This window comes from Ascaphus truei, chromosome 1 (assembly GCF_040206685.1).
Source record: "Ascaphus truei isolate aAscTru1 chromosome 1, aAscTru1.hap1, whole genome shotgun sequence".
In the NCBI taxonomy this organism is placed as follows: Eukaryota; Metazoa; Chordata; class Amphibia; order Anura; family Ascaphidae; genus Ascaphus; species Ascaphus truei.
In genome coordinates this window covers 371,851,229-371,871,571 of record NC_134483.1, presented here as the reverse complement: position 1 = coordinate 371,871,571, position 20,343 = coordinate 371,851,229, and the positions used below count along the sequence as shown (strand labels likewise).

General features: G+C 39.8%; 1 protein-coding gene across 4 annotated transcripts in view; it reads right to left on the bottom strand.

The window, feature by feature from the left end:
• Positions 1-362: 362 nt before the first annotated feature.
• ACSL1 (acyl-CoA synthetase long chain family member 1) overlaps positions 363-20,343 on the bottom strand; it is a 113,473-nt gene continuing 93,492 nt past the window's right edge. For 3 of the 4 annotated variants that reach the window (XM_075610308.1, XM_075610292.1, XM_075610301.1), the window contains exons 7-21: positions 19,354-19,532; positions 17,375-17,407; positions 16,582-16,633; positions 15,658-15,731; positions 14,073-14,150; positions 13,032-13,166; positions 12,795-12,929; positions 9,838-9,933; positions 8,502-8,574; positions 7,932-8,020; positions 7,698-7,814; positions 6,292-6,435; positions 5,328-5,429; positions 3,301-3,372; positions 363-1,813 (exon numbers count right to left, since the gene is read on the bottom strand). In XM_075610308.1, coding sequence (XP_075466423.1) covers positions 1,673-1,813; positions 3,301-3,372; positions 5,328-5,429; positions 6,292-6,435; positions 7,698-7,814; positions 7,932-8,020; positions 8,502-8,574; positions 9,838-9,933; positions 12,795-12,929; positions 13,032-13,166; positions 14,073-14,150; positions 15,658-15,731; positions 16,582-16,633; positions 17,375-17,407; positions 19,354-19,532 — 1,520 coding nt within the window. In that variant the 3' untranslated portion in view covers positions 363-1,672. Of the gene's footprint in view, positions 1,814-3,300; positions 3,373-5,327; positions 5,430-6,291; positions 6,436-7,697; positions 7,815-7,931; positions 8,021-8,501; positions 8,575-9,837; positions 9,934-12,794; positions 12,930-13,031; positions 13,167-14,072; positions 14,151-14,217; positions 14,296-15,657; positions 15,732-16,581; positions 16,634-17,374; positions 17,408-19,353; positions 19,533-20,343 lie in introns of all 4 variants that reach the window. The other variant, XM_075610314.1, reaches the window with a different exon arrangement.

The following is a 20,343-nucleotide window of genomic DNA, read 5'->3' as shown; positions in this document are numbered from 1 at the left end:
GAAAGCAGTCATGCATGGAGAGGAACATGTGTATTGAAGCTCCCTTACAAGGTGTAGTAAGGGCCCCATAACAGAGCCATGCAGCACCACAGGTGATATCCAATGGGTTGGAGTTAGAGCCTGAGATATACCCGATAGGTAGGAATGAAACCAGTTTAAAGCATACTTCCCTATTCCAAAGCACTGGAGTTTGTTTAACAAGATAATATGTATCAAAAGCCTTTGCAAAAATCTATGAAGGAATTGAAAAAAAAAAAAAAAAGTTGTAATCATACAATCCTCTCTAAACTCAGCAGCAGCGATGTTCGATTCATGGATTTCCACTTTAATAGAGTATGCAAACAAATACGCTTTTACACATGTTTTGCTTTTTGATACAATAAATCATTTATTTTGGTTTCCTTCATTTTTTTAGGGGGCATTTTTTGGTTTGTACAACAAGATTCACACACTTAAGCAAACATTTACATTTTCAATATTACAAGTCACATTTTATTCGGATAAAAATTCACTCCGCATTTGTGCAATTACCTTGATATAAATGATATTATGCTACTTTACAGTGCTTCGTAATTACACAGGGCTATCTATAGTGCAAACCATTTGTTGTGCTCCTTTGACATAACTCCCGCTTGTAGCCTGCAGTTATTACAACGTGTGCAAGGACAACTTAATGCAGAAATAAAACAAACATTAAAATGTGGTGCCGACAATTTCCCTTTAACAGAAACAAACCTTTATACACTTGGACATTCCTTTCTAGACGTAAAAGTTTGATTAACCAGATTGCTGCCACAGGAGCCAGCAATAATTGCACTTTAAAGGTCTTCCAGGGCTGACAGGAAAAAAAAAAACCCATTTTTCTAGCAGCTTTGATGAGTTATTGGAAGAGAAGATTCCCTCATAGAATACAGGGTTTTGTAGACAGCACAGTTTATATTTTTAATATTTATACATATAAGTAGCTTTTAAGAAAAGTGTATTAAATATTACCACTGACGACTAAAGATAATATGGCATGACTTCCATCAAATGCAAAATCTTTTTTTTGTTGTTGAAATAACCATGTTTAAAATGGGGCATTGCTACTTATTTACAGAGAAGCGGTCCCCTGCATGTCTTGCTTGGTGTATATATAAAAGCTTGTGGAAGAAATTTGATGCAGTTAACCAGGATTTAAGTTTGGGATTAATCTGGTATCTCGATCAGTAGTCTTTTAGAAATCAATTGTACAAATAGTTTTAAACAAGAGCAAATACGGTGTACACTGCCAAAGCTCTTGCATCAAGCATATTTCACAACACACACACACACACACACACACACACGAAAGATGAATTACAAAGATGGCCACTTCTGTTAACTTGCAACATAACACCTTGAACATCAGAAATAACCAAACAATTGGGGACAGAAAAGTACAGAAAGACATTAATGAGTTTAGAGAAACAGTTGTATTGAGGAAGTCCAAATAATGTACAATCGCACCTAGATATCCTTCACAATTTAAGGCCTACTTCGGAGACTAGGTCACAAAACTGATGAGTAAGGCAGTTCATGGATTTGTTCGCACTATTCCTATGACGAGTATTCCTTGTGTTTGCTGTTGTGAATGAAGAGCCAACTGATGACAAATTTTAGCTGGGCATTCTTCGGGTTTCCTACTTGGAAATTATACTTTGTTGTTAGCGTACAGTTCATTGATTTGTGACTCAAAGTACTTTCGCAGTTCCGGTCTCTTGGCTTTTAATGTCGGCGTTAACAGGCCATTTTCAATGGAAAACATTTCTGGATGGATGGCAATATCTTTAACCTACAAGGGAACAGAAATCCATTACTTCTGGCTCATGTAAAATAACCAATTAAATATCCTGTGCGTTTCCTACGTTAAACATCAAGATACAAGCTTTGAAAAATCACAATAGCTCTGGATTGACACCATGTTTTGCAGTAAAAGGGGCCACACATGGCGCAACAATCCAGGAGTTTTATCTCCACCATCTATTCTATTTTTTTCTTATTTTTTTCCTCTGAAAAAGTGCAATTTCTTCAGATCCATTTAATGCTAAATGTATATGATGCTCGCTGTTCTTCCTATGCATATCCACAAGAGACTTATGCAGCTATAATTGGCCAAACGAAAGTGGGAAAATGTCTATATGACCAATTTTCCTATATTTAAACGTGGACAAGATTTCACAAGAGAGACTAGAGTAAGGTCATGAAAACCATCCAACGCATTGTGTTACTATGTAGACATTAAAGGTTTAGAGAAAGGACTGAAAAAAACTGGTTCAGGAATGCTTACAAAATGGCACAAACCCCATTACCATTGATGCAAAGATTTTTTGCATTTCCTGCTAAATTAGAAAGGAGGGATATTCCTAAATACTTTAAAAAAAAAGTACATGAAAACCTGCCAGTTATAAAACGCAAATTCTCCTGGTACTGGCCATGTGGAATGAAAAATTCAGTCTTGATTTTGACTACAATCGTTTATCCACCCAGAACAGAAACAGCAAAAGTCCAATAAAACCAGCACAGTGGCCAGTTAACATGCGGTCCTTGTGGGATTATTGAAGTGGAACTTCTTTGCTGGCACTTACTGGGTTTTCATGGGGAAAAATCCTTGCTTTGTAACAAAAAAACGTAACATGAGTAACGTCACGGTACTATAGGCGCGCGCCATCGCGCATAAAAACACTACCGGGTCTCGCCGCACAGTGGCAGCCGGGCTCAGCGCTTGGGAGACAGAGGCACCCACACACGCAGGCACACACACGCAGGCAGGCAGGCAGGCAGTTAGTATAACTATATAAGTGCAAATATCTAAAACAGAGGTGTGCCGACTACGCGCATTCTAAGTCAAACTTTTTTGTGTTTTGCCACGAAAATGGTGTTTTGAATTTTAATGAAAAATATCACCATCACAAATACAATATCTGTGACAAAACAGTGACCAAAGACGTTTCACTTAAAACGCGCGTGCTCAGCACACAACTTTTTTTTTTTTTTTTTTTAATAAAAATCGGAGACCGTGAATACTTAGCAATACAAAAAGTATTTGATCACCTGCTGGTGACAACAGGTCATTATCACGGTCCATGAAATGCCTGCGAATTGACTGTTTAACCCTGTTCTTTTAATGTAGCCATGTATTTTTAGAACTCTGTGCCCAGAACATACTTGAAAACGAGAGGTAACTCAATGTATTACTTCCTGGTAAAACATTTGTATAAATACATATAAAACGATTAGGCCATGTGTAGAGCAGCCTTCACTTTAATAAAATGCACTCACTTGTTCAAAGGTTTTCAAACCAGCCTCTTTTCCAAGTCTCACCAAGTCTTCCAGAACAATGGTTTTAAACTCCTGTCAAACAGATCAAATAGAGTATGAGGCCTTATCGACTTAACAACCACAACTTTGAAAATTCAAAATGTGGCTACTTAAAATCTAACAAACACCAAAACTACACTTGAAAAGGGAGAGAAAAGGTTTTGTTTACAAAGATAAAAACATTGCTTGTTTGATTTAAGTAGCAAAAGTGCTCTGAAAACACAAATGGCTCTGTGTTAAAGAGGCAATACTCACCATCTTTTACATATACTTTACTATGCACAATTTGTACTTGTTCCTAAATTTAATGTATGCACATTGCATCTAGTCTGACATTGACCATCTAGAATTGAACTATTGCAGATAACTAAAATCACGGCCTATGCCCGTTTTTTAAGATCTAATCATTTACGTGGTATGTAGGTATGTATGCATCTTTATTTATCTAGCACCATTAATGTACATAGCGCTTCATTGTAGTAATACACTTGACAATTATATAGATAACAAATAATACAAATAACAGATCATGGGAATTAGTGCTTCAGACATAAAATTAACATTTAGGAAGAGGAGTCCCTGCTCTGAGGAACTTACAATCCAATTGGTAGACAGGAAGAACGTACAGAGACAGTAGGAGGGAGTTCTGGTAAGTGCGTCTGCAGGGGGCCTAGCTTTATGTATCGTGTGTATAGTATTAGCCACAATGCTACTCATATGCTTCTTTAAGCAAGTGTGTCTTAAGGAGGGTCTTGAAGGTGGATAGAGAGGGTGCTAGTTGGATATTGAGGGGAAGGGCATTCCAGAGGTGTGGGGCAGTCAGTGAGAAAGGTTTAAAGCGGTAGAGGGCTTTAGATACAAAAGGGGGTAGAGAAAAGAGATCCTTGAGCAGAACGCAAGAGTTGGGATTGTGCAGAGCGGGAAATTAGGGCTGAGATGTAAGGAGGAGTAGAAGAGTATAAAGCTTTAAAAAAGTGAGGAGGAGAATTGATTGCGAGATGCGGGATTTGATAGGAAGCCAGGAGTGGGATTTCAGCAGGGTAGACACCGAGAGATTTAGGAAAGAGTAGAGTGAATCTGGCAGCAGCGTTTAGGATAAATTGAAGGGGCGACAGGTGAGAGGCATGAAGGCCGGACAGCGGGTTACAGTAATAGAGACGGAAGAGAATGAGGGCCTGAGTCAGAGTTTTAGTAGTCAAGCAACAGAGTAAAGGGCCTATCTTTGTAATATTGTGGAGGAAAAAGCGACAGGTTTTAGATACATTTTGAATGTGAGAGGAGTCGAGTGTGACCCCCAGGCAGCGTGCTTGGGCTACTGGGTGAATGATCGTATTTCCAGCAGCAATATGGAAGGAGGTAGTAGGGCCAGGTTTGGGAGGAAGTATGGAGGAGCTTTGTTTTTGCCATGTTAAGTTTAAGTCGGTGGAGGGCCATCCAGGATGATATAGCAGAGAGACATTCAGAAACTTTGATCTGTACAGCAGGTGTAAGGTCAGGGGTTGAAAAGTAAATGTGTGTTGTCAGCATAGAGGTGATATTTAAACCCAAGAGATGTGATAAGGTCACCTAGAGAGTGTACAGAGAAAAGAGAAGAGGTCCCAGGACAGAGCCCTGGGGTACCCCCACAGAGAGATCGATAGAGTTGTTAGCAGAAGAGACAAAGTACAATCAGAGAGTTAAGAGGGTAAAATGTACTTCTGACATGGAAGGGGATAAATGCAGCTCAAGCGCACACTTTTATACCAAGCGTATGTAGAGTCTTAAGCCGTGATGACAGTTGCGGCGTGTGCGTGACGTCATGCGCGAAACATGCACCAGGCTGGAGGAGTGGCGTCACAGGAGCAGTTCGCCCTCATTGGCTGAACACACTGTGGTGGGTTTTGGGGTTAGAGCTTGCAGGGACTGTGTTCACATTATAAATAAAATAACTTACTGAACAGATATAATATAATAAAATTTAAAAAAAAAATAATAAATAGGACACCTACCTTGTCCTTACATAATTGTTCATAGGAGCCTTTAAATTTCCTCTTCTTTGCCCAGTTCAGCACATTATCGGGATCTAGCACCACTATGCCCACCAAGAAAGCCTTTGTGAGGAAAGAGCGGCATTAAGCAGATTGCCAACCTGTCTTTACCCAACGTCTGTTCTTTAACAGTAGTTTTACAGCGAGAAATTTTCTGTTTTTACCGTTACACTAAATCGTGCTTCCTCATCTGTCTAAATAGGTTTCAAAAGAACGATTTGCATTTCCACATCAATGGTTCCCACTGATCTATTCACTAAGAGTTGTGCCGGCAAAGCAGCCGTCCCCTTTGGCACAAAACAGGTTAATTAATTCCCTCGTGTGTGCAGGAACAATGGAGCAGTTTTTCCATGTTCTCATTTACACATAACAACCGACTTGACTCTGAAACACACAGGGCGATGCCAGAAAGATATACGAGTCTCTATATAAAATATGTTGGTTTCTGTATACGCCGTTGATGCTTTGTACGCCCGATTATCTATATAAAAAGGTGGTTTGCTTTTCCGGTCATGTGGGTAGGGAGCAACCATACGTCATATCACAAAACCACATGATTACTACTGAAACATGGTAATCAAAGGTAATGCAATTTAACATTGGAAGTTAATGGAAAAAAAAAATTAATGAAATAGTGCATATATATTGCGCTAATTACAGTATATATGTGCGCACACAGCAGTGAGTTTCCGGTTGGAGTGGTATAACGCAGAAAATGTCATGTGTAAAAATAATTTGTACATGATCAGGCATGAGAAAAGGAGAGCTCTAGATGTCTGCAAGCTATCAAATAATTGTATTTACATTTTTTCACTTTTGATCAAATCACACGTTTTTAATACTGGACCCTTGGGTTAATGGAGACTACTTGCCTATTAATACAGGTTACATGCAATGGAGAAAAATAAAAAAAATATCACTTTACCTGCAAACTTTCTCCATAGACAAAAATCTGGCCCACAGGCTCACACCTCGTGTAAATGTTTTCAATTTTTTCTGGAGCTATGTATTCTCCCTGTGCCAGTTTAAATATATGCTTTTTCCTGTCAATAAGCTTCAAGGTTCCATTCTGTGTTTAAAAAATAAATGTATACAATTAATATATCCTTAAATCCACTTACAGTGGCTAATCAACATACAAATCGAATCACTTCATCCATCTAAAATCAGTTTCACAATTTAAGTAACTTTCCCGTAATCAGGTGAAGAGAATGCATTTATTTTTAAATTCAATTGCACAGAGTCACAGACTGCATAAATGCGCCATTCATGCAACTCTCAAGGCACGGTCACACGTTCCCTTGTTCAATCCCAGCCTGCTACAGTATCTTGTAATAGTTTTAGGTCACAAGACAATGTGAATGATATATTTAGTGCATGTACCTGCTTAAATGGAGTTGATTTTTTTTAAATCAAAAAGATGCAAACAAATGACTTGATCCAAAAAAAAAAAAAAAAAAAAAAAAAGGACTACTAAATTGCAAGCTAATTTGGAAAGACGCGCTTTTTTTAGTATTGTTTACTATTCCCTATTCCATAGAAGCACACTATAAAAAAGGTATTCATCTGGATATAGTGTTACGGATTCATTTTGTTATAGGGTTAGGTCTGAGCCCACCTAATTCTGTTTGCTGCCAAATAACTTTCTCACATGTAGAAAATTAAACTCAGAACTGATTAAGCCAACCTTAAAACACAACAAACATACCCAAACCTGGGGTTTGTGGCTGGATACAGATTTGATGGATTAATTATTGGTCTCATATGCCATCAGAAGAAATGAGCAGACTGGTCGCTTTCAGTTGTTTAAGCACATTTACATTTTATTTTTTCTTACGTGTTAAAGAATGTGTAAAAAAAAATAAAATTAAAACACCCCAGTCTGAATTAACCCTTTTGATGCAATTAGTACAAGTAAAATATTGCCCAATAATGTGCTGTTGGCTCATCTGGCAGTGAAAGTGTAAAGTGTCCTGAGGATCTCTAGCAGAAACCATTTCCTTAAGTGGGAGACATCAGCATATTTAAGACCATTGATATTTTTTTTAAGCTGGCTCAATGGGTGTTGGGTTTCAATTCATGTGGTATTTTGGTAAAGCCCTAGCCTGCAGGCCAACATCAACAAGCAATTGCAGGCCCAGCCATGTCTTCGCAGGCTTAGCTTACATAAACATGTCAAACCAGTTGTGTTCTACCTGGCTCCTAACAAAGTAGGAAGCGCAGTATACTTCTGAGGACAGCATACAGCAGATGCCTTCATGCAACGTCCAAGTTTAGAGAGCATACCATGACAAAAGCTTCCCCAGGATACAGAAGTTCACGCGTACTTACAGGTAACCATTTCCCAACATCTCCAGTATGCAGCCAGCCATCCTTGTCCAAAGCTTCTGCAGTCTTCTCTGCATCCTTTAAATAGCCATTAAAAACATTTGGCCCTTTCACACAAACCTGTGAACAGACACAGTTACTCAAAGATAAATCAACTGGAAATAACCAAAAATAGTCTCAGAGTGCCAAAGAGGTGAAAACGATTTGTATGGTTATGAACTGGTTATTTTTACTCACTTCACCCTCCCCCTTGGCTGCAAAATATTGCATTTCTTCCACATCCACCAGCTTTATTTGATTACAGGGCATTGGTGCTCCAACATGACCTACAAAAAAGATTGCATAAAGCTTGATCAGAAAGTGACACTGTTGCCGAGCAGACTTCTTACTTATACAAGCATGCAGCAGCCTTTAGGACGGAAAGCACAAGATCGCAGCCTACAGGCAAAAGCACATTTCTTGGAATTTAAAGTCCAGTGTCAGTCCCTTGTGACTAAAATAATTTCGCCCGGTGCTCACGTTCCAAGAATATTAAACTGTTCAGGACCTCAGCCATCAAATTCTGCACACAAAGACAATATTAATACCAACAAAATAATATACACATTGTTGCATAACAGCAGTCACTGGTTGTTAAGCAGCAATGTCCCCTGTAAGAACAGTTAGTAAAGTTATTGCTGGTAAGCCAATGAAAATGTTACATGTCTGAAGCTGGTCATACTGCTACTGACTGGATCACTGGGCTGCTTTCATTTGTTAAGAAACCAGAGTTCTTCCATGAAAATTCCCCAGGCTCTGAAATCTTACCAGCTGTCCAGTCTCCAGGAACAGTCAATGAACAACCAGCTGTGCATTCAGTCTGTCCATATCCTTCATAGAACTGAACAAAACCAAAAATGTTGTTACTCGATTTGTGTGGTGTTAAACAGTGCAAAACTTTCCCCCCCAAAAATAATAATAATTTCCATTGGAAACACTGTCCATAGAACATTTTGCAGTTACATCAGGAAGTCTATTTATCAATGTCTGGTTTACCCATAGGCTATTTAGGATCCCCGTTAAATAAAGGGACTACAAACACCAGTGAAATCTGTATTAATCATGCTTGCCAGTTTGACAACGCAGTACTGCAACATTGACTGTGCTTTAATGTGGTGTACAAACTATGGATATTAGGATTGTATTGCGTGAATGCAAATGAGCAGCAATAACTATTCATTTTAGTCAGTCAATTAGGACATCTATAAACTATGGGGTGGGGGGCAGAGCGTAGGGAGACTGCACCTTTGAATAACTGTACAGTATTTCTCTCTGAAGGTACAATTCCTAAATCCCAAATGTGTGTGTTTTTTTTTTTTTTTTTTTTAAAGGGGTCACGCTTTGCAACAGCCTTTATCTGCTTCAGTGATTTGTAAAAGATTAGATTTTCAGTATTCCTCCTGCTAACCACCATTTTCTCCCCATAAAATAACGTCATACCCTCCAACTGTACAGGTACACTACATGTGTTCTGTAATAGGTACAGGTGCCAAAGTTATTTGTGTAGATAAGTTGCAGAGGTTACGGGACTGCATGGAAGTGCCGCCATCCAGCACGAGGAGAGGAACAGTAGTACCTACTTTATAGCCACAAAATGTCAGAGGGTCTGTAATGGCCTTGATGCCAAATGACTCTATGCTTAAAGAATTAAGGGCCAATTGATATATGTATCCATATTATAAAAAAAATTAAACACAAATACTGAATATTTTCATTAACATTTAAAAAAAAAAGTGCGCTCAATAAATAAGTAAAATTGCAAGGGGATGTACATCTCAACACTTGGCAGATAAAGTATTGCAGCTTGTAAAATGTGTTTTTTTTTTTTTTTTTTTAAATGTACCAAAATTGTTCAATTCAATTAATTAATAAAAAAAACAAAAAAAACAAGTGTGTTGATTACGTTCAATACAGGAAAATATAAGCTTGCATAAAATGAAGCCAGTGTGAAGAAATAGTAAAAGGGCTGCATGGCTCTTCAGTGGCAGAAAAACATAGGACCTAATTTATGATCAGCAACTTTTTGCTTTCAAATACAAAAAAATACAATACTGCAAGTTGCAAGTTCCAGTGCTGTTAAGAATCGCGTGTACAGTTAACTTGCCTGACAGCCGAGAGCTCCTCGTAAGAAGGTTAACACTGTAGGAGAAACAGGTGCAGCTCCAGTTATAAGAAGTCGTACTTTTCCCCCAAGGCTGGCCTGAGGGGGAAAAAAAGAAGTTGCGAAAATAAAAACCCACGTGCAAGGTGTCGCATCCATTTCCAGATGCTGCGGTTTGTACATGTCAGAGAATGGATTGCAGATGTACATGTTCTGCACCTGGGAGATTACCAAATCCCCCCCTCATCATGCCAATGTATGGATTATCCTCAGTTCAACGCAAAATAAAACCCTTATCGTATTGATATCTCCCCTGACACACACACACACACACACACACACACTAAAATAATGCCCGTCACAGATACTTTCCAGGAGTCCTTTAACCCCCTTGAACCCATCCGGTAGAAAAGGGGGTTAAAGGCAAATGAGGGTGAAAAACAGATCACAACCAGAGCAGGAGAAAGTGTAAGAATAATAAAAAAATAGGAATAAAAATAATAAAAAATAAAAAAGGCATTGGCATGATCAAGGGGTAATGTCCATAAACAAGTTGCATTTATTGATTCCCATGGCTACCTCAAGTTAACGCACCTATACGTTTCACGCTTCATCAAGGTGACCAGACCTGGCGCTGATCCACAGGACCCAGAAAATAGCTCTTATTACCATCGTTTACCAACATGACATGTGGCAGGTACAATGAGTTGTGTGGTAACAGATAGGCGGGGCACAAAAATCTAATGGTCTTACTACAAAGGAGCATCCCCACCCTGCCCTCAAGCTTTTCAGCGGGCATGTGCAAAGGGAGGAGAGCATCTCACAAATAAGTCACGTCGGTGACTACCTTGTAACAAATTGTAAATGTTGCCAAGGGATGGAAGAGCCAATAAATGTAGCCAACACAGGGCTTGAAGGTAGTTGGACACTTTAGATCAGTGGTATTGAACTGTTTTAGTGAAGGCACCCTATAATATATTGTGAAATTCTGAGGAACCCCAACCCTCTCTAAGGCTAAGGCCCCGGGATCTCCGCTGAAATGCGCGCCCGCGAGATTGGCGGCGCGTGCAGCCGATTCCCTGGTCTGCAGCTCACTGAGGGAAGAGAGACCGGGGGGGGGAGGGGGGGCGTGGCCATGACCACCTGGCAGGTTCGCCCTCATTTGCTGAACCGCCGGGGGGCGTGCCGTGTCGCGAGTCCTGTTCTCAATTCTATTGAGAGCAGGATCAACTCTCGCCCCAGTGCTGCGGCCCCTCCTCGCAGCGGGCCCGGCGCCATTGAGGGGAGGGCTCTCATCCGCGCAGCGTCCGCCACAGCGGGCGCTGTAGTAGGCAGCGGGGGCAAGGCCTTATACTGTCAGAGATCAGATGCATTGTAAATTCTTCTGTATTTGGTACATTTTTCAAATGACCTGAAAATTGCAGGGGACCCTTTAGGAATGTCTGGGGAACCCAATGTTCCCAGGAACTCTGGTTGAAAAACACTGCTTTAGATAAATAGATGTTCGACTCAAATCTGTTTGCTGCCTAAGCAAAACTAGTACCAATTTTTTTTTATGTGCAACTGGAATCTAAGGCAGTTGTGGACAATAAGAGGGCTGCTTGCAGTCCCCGATGGGTCAACTTCTGGTCCCTTCAGCCTGCATGAAATTGTGTAATATACTCTTGTATTGCTCTCAGCAGATTCCTGCTAACCTGGAGCCTATGATTGTTTTAGCTGGGTCACTGGCACTGCAAGGTACTTTCTATAAAACCAATAGGCATGTAATGCCGACGGAACAGCAACACTTGCAGATTCAGGAGGGAGAGCGGTCACTTGATTTTGGAGCCTTAACATGCAGCCATGATCTGCTTTCTACTATTTCTTCAACTAAGCACAATAAAAATAAGATTTGCATATGATTTAAAATATACAATGGAGACAGTCTAGTAATGTATAATAGTGAACATGTGATTTGTCCCCATCCCTCCAATAGTCTAAATGACAATGTAAAATCTTGCTCTGAATATCCTACTGCTGCTCTCCGTTGGTTATCCCCCAGTCCTCCACCTCAACTAATTTGCGGTACTTAAAAAGGTTCATAGTTGCTACAGGTATACATTAAGCAGGCTTTTATAATGTAAACATTTCTACACAGTATTACTGTCAAATCCTTTTGACAATTAACACTACTGGACAAATATTTATCCATGTACAAAGCTCTTGAGCAAGTTGAGGGCTTTGTTGGCTTTAAAGACTATTTTATAAGATTAGTCAATGAAGAATACATTTTAAATGAACTTTTAGAGAAACTTGTTACATCTAACCTTGTGTTGTGTGCAATCAGATATGGTACATTTATAGTTGCTAATGCCAGCCAAATAAGTTTTAGCTAAACTTTGGCATTTATAGTTTCCTACAAGTGGTACAGAAAAAAAAAATTATATTATAAATCATTGTAGTTTTAAGGACTGGTTGCAATTTTTCCCGAGAATCCGTTGAATGCCTTTTGTCCTCTGTTTATGAACTCCCTCAAGTGATGGCAGTGACATAATTAGTTTATTATTTAATCTTTCCTTAATGCCTTTATGCCTTTATTCCTTATGGTGCCAGACTCCTCCCATTTTTAAAAGACCCCAAAAAATAATTGTTAGGCTTGATGAGATCATTTAAAAAAAGGTGCAGAGGCAAAATGTGATACTAGGCTTGGAACATTGGTGCCAAGTGTCCACTCGACATGTTGCCTAAATCACAATGCCCATTAGCACCCGCAAGTATACAGCTCCCATATTGTGCTAATTGCATGTAAACAAATACAGTCCTCAGGATCACCAGACTGACATTTTTGTTCAACGGTTTGCTGCTGTAACGCACCTTCATCGGGACTGAATTATACCAGTGTATCATCCGACATTTATATGCATTATAATTTGGATACTATTCAAGATATATAGATAAATAAAATAAACAGACGTCTCTACCTGCACTTTGCCAAAGATGATTTTGTCCCACAGACTATTATTTCGGATAATACCACTACGGAGTTCAGCTTCCTTTCTCTTGGAGGCAAATTCCAACATCCAGCGCTTAATTGGAGTATTAGCTTGTCCATAGATCTATTGTAAAATTAGAGTTACACAAGTCAGACAGTCGACAAAAGAAGAAAAATGAACTCCCTTAAAAAATAAAAAAAGAGAGTGTACGGTCAGGACACTTACTCTGTCAAACATCCTGTTCAACAGCCGGGGCACCACGGGAAAAATTGTGGGTTGCAAGACTTTAAGGTCATCCATTAGCAACCTAATGTCTCCCTGGAAGAATCCTATTCGAGCCCCATGGCAAAGTATTACACACTAAAACAGAACAGAAACAGAGTTATAACTTAAGAAAATATGAAATATATACTGTATGGAAAAATATATGGGGGGGGGGGAGATTAGGAGTTCATGATTTATTATTTTAGGAGTTCATGATTTATTATTTTATAAGATGTAGACAACTAAATTGTGGTGACTTTCCATGTATTGATTTAAAATGCCCTGCAAACCCATAACAAAAAAACAAAAATTTAAACAAATCTATAATTAATCTCTTCCACAACACTTCACTGGGAGATTGCAAAACGGTTCAGTTAAACACAATGTGGCCTCATGGGGACATGGAAACCAATGAACAGTCATAAAATGTATTAGAAAAAAAAGGTAGTAATAATTTCACAATTTAACCAACTAGGAGAATGTTCCTTTAAAAGGGAAATCCCGCTGGAGGGTAAGCAGCAGCTGGTAACGCTGTAATGTCCAGACCATGTGGGGGTTGTACATACTGCATAAATAGACGTGAAAAAGGAGACCGTCTGTTTAGAAGTCACTTAAAACATGTCAAACTTTTTTTTTTTGACAAGAGGGTGCTTACACTATAGAGAACTACAAATAGCAACCGCATGATAAGTACTTATGCAGGTATTACAACCATCAAGACAAATTCAGTAACTTGTGAAGCCATTTTTTGCTGCAAGATCTCCGCTCTATTCTCTTCAATGGGAATAAAACGTTCCCAAGCAAGGGGAAGAAGAATGCTTCACGGTATATTGAATAGAGGCCAAAAGTTTTTACTTCATTTGTATCTGTTTGTAAGAAGAACTTTGTTTTAATGATCATGACACCAGATTAGTTACTTTGAACAGGCTGCTACCTACCTTCTATAAACTATTTTAAGCTATGGAAACTTCACCCGTGCACAAAGTTTTCTAGAGGTCTTACCTGAACCAGTCTTTCAAACATGTGAGCGAGAGGCAAATAAGAAACATGTACATCGCTGGAGATCAAAGTTAGCAAGCTCTGGAAAATATATGACAAGAATTGCTGAGCACATACAAAAACAATAAGCATGCGCCTTACACCTTACCTCCACAACTCTTTCAAACATATGGGCCAAGGGCAAAAAAGAGATCAGAACATCTTTGGTGGAAGGAAACACCACGTCCTGCGCAGGAAGGGAGCGCAACAGGAGAAAAACAGGAATATCCCAAATTAAACAGAATTAAGTAATCACATGCAGGTAAAGAATTTGATTAGTTGATTTGCCTAGACGTAGACCCATAAAAGCAGGAATAGTTCTTAAAGCAGCAGTGAAGACATCCTTGTGTTTTAATCCCATTACTGGCAGTAAGCCTACAAAAAGGATTCAAGTGAACTTTCTCTGTGGGAGAAGTGGAACGTGCACTATAAACAGAGCAATGGCAGCAAAGGGGTTTAAAGTTATGTTTATAAACTTAAGGTGCGTTGCCCATGTTGGAATCTTTATAAACAGGGAATGCATTCAACAGGGGAAATTAAACTTGTATTGTTTGCACATGGAGTGGCAGAACGGCAAAGGGAATGCTGCAGAAATTCACACACACTGCAGTGCCGGAGACGCTCTAAAGCATCCATGAGAACACGTCTTCAAGGTGAATATATTTAGGTCATCACCAAAGGCTGCCGTCATCTTTATCAAGTGAAGGTCAAATAATGAAGGGTGTAAAAGGGTCACTGCTGCTTTAAAATTGTACACACAACTTTTTTTTTTACTATACCAACGAAGTGTTTTCCACTTGGATGCAAAGCACTTAAATAGCAACGTTGCACAAGCAATTTGTTCACACATTGGTTTAAGGCTATAAAAGGAACAAAGCTGAATTACCAAGTGGTGATTTGTATCATGCAAAGTCAAGAGAGAAAATGGAAAGAAGTATAGTTTGCATTAACTCAGGACGTGATACAATTTGACTGCAGTTGAATCAGGCTCTTAGTGTCAAAAACCAAGAACGCCAATATGACCTTTATTGGATCAGCAAATAGAACACTGTGGTTCAGAAACCTTGTGCGTCCAAGTTATTTTGATGATATACCAACAAAAATGTAGTTACTTCAACAATCTGTCAGCACTAATTTGTGGCAACGGCCATCAAAAAAGGTACACCACGAAAATAAAGATTCTAGTTAAATGTAATAATTTTAAAAATAAATAAATACAAACAAAAAGATAATATAACTATAGATCTAAAAGGAATACAAAACTTGCCAAACATCAAATTGGGTGTGAGACGGCACTTGCACTATATACACATTGGCAATGCTATAAAAATTACCATGATCCAGTTTTGGAGATGCATGCTCTGGTCTTTAACAGTGTTATATGCCAATGTATTGCAGTTACTACCGGCCCTCTACTTATTTACTCCAGCAAACCAAAGTAAATTAAAATACATTTTTTTCATAGTTAAAAAAAAAAAAAAAAAAAAAGACCAACATAGTAAACCAGAAAAAAACAAAAAAAAAAACACTTATGATAATTGGCTTTTACCTCTGTTACTTTAAGAAAAGCTGAACTGTTGCTCACAATGTTCTTGTGAGTAAGCATTGCACCCTTCGGATTTCCTAGAAATGAAAAAAAAAAAAAAAACGACATTGCAGAAAAAGGTACAGAGCAGAGTTCTAAGAATACAAGAAGCTCTATCAGCAGCGAGACTGCCAGCAAGCAAACCAGTGCGGGATGTCTAGAAGGGGGGAGGAAACGCCGACCTTTGTGCTTGGCACCGAGGCAACATTGTGCCCGCAATTTGCTAGGGAGCCGCAACACCTTGTGCTGCACCACTCTGGCACTGCATTGTTTACACAGAAAAACTCTACTGGTTTTACTCTGGTTTATGTTTCAAAACTAAAAAGGTCTTCAATTGTAATGTTTTTACTTAAGAGTGCTGCAAATAATTGAAATTAATGTTAAGGGAATTAGAGCTATTCAGGCATTTCATGTGAGTCAATTACTTGATTATTCACAATGCTAGAACAGTTGCGATTTTTAAAAGTTCCCTGTAGCATCCACATGGTTAACCTAAACAATTTCAGTGTCGCCCACTTTAAATGTCACCTGGTATAGGTCACATACTGTACCATTTTAGGCAAACTTCCATAATGTAAAGGTTTTAGCTGCTCATGGTTAGGTCCGAGACTAGCTGTGCTTTTGCAATGACAAATATAAGAACATGCATACACTTCTTGTAATGCACCAATTAGGCGCTCGTACCCATCAGAGGACAAAATGCAGTGGAAATTCCAACATGCTTGCCCTGGAGCTTCTATTACAACAGGGAAGAGGCTGGGAATACAGCCCTGTTTTAAGAATAAAAATGTTTTTTTGAGGAGGGGGGAGGTTTCTAAGCAGCAGAGAAAAACTTCTCCCCATTTAAAAAAACCATAAAACCCTGCAATGTAAAATGTTAGTATTCACCTGTTGTCCCACTAGTGAAACAAACAACAGCCAGGTCTTCCGGTTTTGGGGGCTGAAATAAAGATATGAAAATATTAATGTCATTTAACTTAATTCTACAGCAGCCTTGAACTGAACAGCAATAATTGTGGACCACTACAAATAACTTAAAACTATATATATAAAAAAAAAATAACTTTGAAAGAATTGGGGCTGTAGATCAACTTCACATTTACAAGTACACTAAAATAAAAGTGGAATATATAGATATATATTCGTTAAAAAGGAAGCACTGTTAGCAACAGACCCCTTCTCTTCTGCAAAGAGATTTGCTTTTCCGACTACCAAAAACGGGGTATTTACCCGCCAGGTAAGTGGTTTCAAGTTGTGTTCAGTGGAACTCTGCGGTTCCTTAAGAGGTTTCCAGGGGTTCCCTGGGACTAGTTAAGATTACTTTGTCATGAATGTTTTAGTCCATCAAGGTTATTATTAGATTATGTTAGGAATCATATGTAACAAAGCTTTTTAGTTGATGTAGTTTACCACGCCGAGCACCAAGGCAATTGGCCCACTCTGCCATCATTTAAACATGATACACAGTGCTCATCCACAGAAATGATATTTTCACATACATCAGATAATTGGGCTACAAAGCCACAATAAAGTTCTTAAATGGTTATATGGAGCGACAACACATTTAACGGGTCTGAAGAGAGTTGAAAAACCACTGCACTAGGTTAATGATGCCATTTTAGCTCTATATTTGTAAAATATATTTATGTTTTACAAAAAATAATAATCTGATTGTACTCACATGTGGTTCTTTTCTGTGTACCTTTCCCTCATTCTAGTTGGAAAAAAAAAAATAAAGAAGACTGATATAGCTTTGTATACAATACACACAAAAACAAAATAGTACATTAAATATATATAAACGTTAATGCAGGAAGCCTCCCTAAAAATAAATCTGTTGCAGTGCTAAAGTAGAAAACACATACTTCCACAACGTAGACAACTGCTGATCCCCGTTACACCAGCCTAATTCATACCAACCTCTCCAAATGCTCAAGACAATCCACAAGCAGTGCAAAGTATCACTGGTTGCAACTGTGGGGTAGATTAATATTTAATTTACACACCAATAGAACAATCAGATACAGTGTGTTGAATCTACGTCGAGACTAAGTTATGCACTCGTTTTAGAATGTAAGCTTCCTTGACCAGGCACCTCATTACACATTGTTTCATTTAAGTTATGTATTTTAGGTTATTACTGTGCTCACCCCCACATACTGTACTGCAAAATATATAGCACAAGAGATGACAACATTCTCAGAAAATGGAAAAATTAACTCGTCTAAAATTGGGTGAAGCGTGGGAGAAAAGGGTGGGGGAGACAGAAAATGGCTGCTGCAGAACCTCTTGGATGCGCAGCGGCCTATCACCACTGAGCTCACACATGCCATAATGTCTTTTATAGCGCTATGTAAAGCATTGTGGGGGGCAGCGTCAGGAAGCAGAGCAGTGTTTGACAATTCTGCTTCCAAAGAAAAGAAATCAGAATCCTACTACTCAAGGGTTTTACTAAAAAAAATAATAAATAGTGTCCCACTCCTCTCCTGTGCTAATCACTAGGTCAGAGGGACACTAAATTAGTGCACCAGCATTAAGTGCAGGCCAGCGGCTGCAACACCGCTGCTCTCTATGCAATGGTACACGCCCCCGGCACTGTCGAGGTTTCCAGGGTTGATCATGTTGCCCACCGCGGTTCTATATAAGCACCATATAAAGTCCACCCTTTTACATTACAATTACTAGAGCACCAGCACTAAAACGCAGTAACACATTAACATGCAGTGCAGGCTGCTCCTACAAAGAAAGCAAGAAACCCCATTACATTGATATTTTGTCAGCTCGATGACGCCCTGAACAACTTGTGAAATGTGTAGGCTGCAAACTATTCCCGCACGTGTTCAAACTAATCAAGCAAGCCTGCTTTACTACGGTGTGTTGTGCATACAATATAACCTGCTAAACAGGTTTCCGGTCTTGCGCCAAGGTAGATTTGCAAACATGACAATTGACACAAACATATGCCCCAGAATGCAGCAGATAGCAACGTAATCTTGAGCATTCAGTCTTCTGTTAGAGCAGGGGCGCGTGAGGTTTGGGAGGGGTGAAAGGGGGGGGTGAGGCGGTTACAGAGGCCCTGCGCTCTTACCCAAGGCATTTAAATTAAATGGCGGGGACGGGACGAGGCCTCTAAGGTTGGGGCCATGGTGCCTTCGCGGAGGCTGTGAAGTGACCCGCATGAAGCGGGTGCTTTCCCTGGACATGGTGGACTGGCCGAGGGGGGCATTCCTGGGGGCATCACGGAGCTGGTTTGCCCTCATTGGGCGAACCGCTCACGTGACCGGCCTGTCGCGCCAAGAAATCAGTTTCAACTGATCCCTTGCGCAACAGGCGCCCCCTCCCGCTTCCGCGCGCACCCTGCATGGACGCGATCGCACTGCCTTAAGGCGGTCCGATCGCTCAGCATGCGTACGCCTCCGCACAATCTGCTGCACCGTGGCTCCAGCCTTAATCACTTAGCTTGATTCAGACAGCTTCGAGCAACACTGCTTCAAATGACGTGACATCACATTACCCGTGGCATCAAATGACGCCGTGTGGTCATTTGACGCTTGATACAAGGGAGGGGGCACAAGCAGCGGGGGAGAGCAGGCAGGGGGACGCAGGGCAAAAGGTTGGCGCACCATTGTGTTAGAGCATTGTGGTCTCATTACTACTCACTTCTATTTCTTCCAGGCTGACCAATTCCACCCCACATTTCTTGGCTCGCTCTGCAAGATCATCGTCAAAAGGCTCCATGAGCACAATGGTCCGGAGGACGGGAGTTTCTTTTTCTTCAACATTGGACAGCAATAGATTTGCCTTCTCTGGGGTGTCGCAGACCACCAGTGAGATGTCAGCTAGAAAGAAAGAGGGGAAATATACATGTGTCCCACCACAGCAGATACTTTAATAAGGGGAAGGATGCTTCCAAATGCAAAATAGTGTCAACAGCATTCAAGAACAAACATTGGACAGTAGTCCAGTTAGTGGAGCATACCTTCTCAATATTCACTTAAAAAAAAAGAAAGAAGGGGAGTATGTAGGCAGAGTGACAGTTCCGCAAACATCTGATATTTATTTGCACTTTTTTCTTCACTTCTAAAATTTAAAAAATTAAACGCTTTAGAAACGGCAGGAAAATGTGCATCTGCCCCTTGTTTTATGGGCAAGCAACGAAAATCATTAGCTCAACAGCACAAACAGATTTTTTAAAATCTATTTTACCCAACATATTTGTTTGAGTACAGCCTTTTTAGACAAGGGCAAATAGGGTGATGTGATCAGAGTCAGTCAACAGGTCTCTGCATTTTAGTTGTTTCTTCATTCAGAGAGCTTTCCCCCCCCCCCCCCACTATAAAGTGCTTGAGTACAGCACTTTGAGAACCCCTGAATTAAGCCACACTACATGTACAACAAAAATGTTAAATTCACTGATGAGTTTGTGCAAACCTCTAAGCTACAAACCAGGACCAATGTAAAATAAAGTTTCAGTACAAAGCATTTTTAGGATGCAGTAACCTTCAAAATAAACATTTGATTAACTCCTATACGTTGAATATGTTCAATTCATGTGACAATGGGGTGAAGAATTTACAGCAGTGCTTTTTGAACTGTTTCTTGCAGATACCCAACAAGACCAAGTTTTGGGGATAAAGCAGCACTGAATTG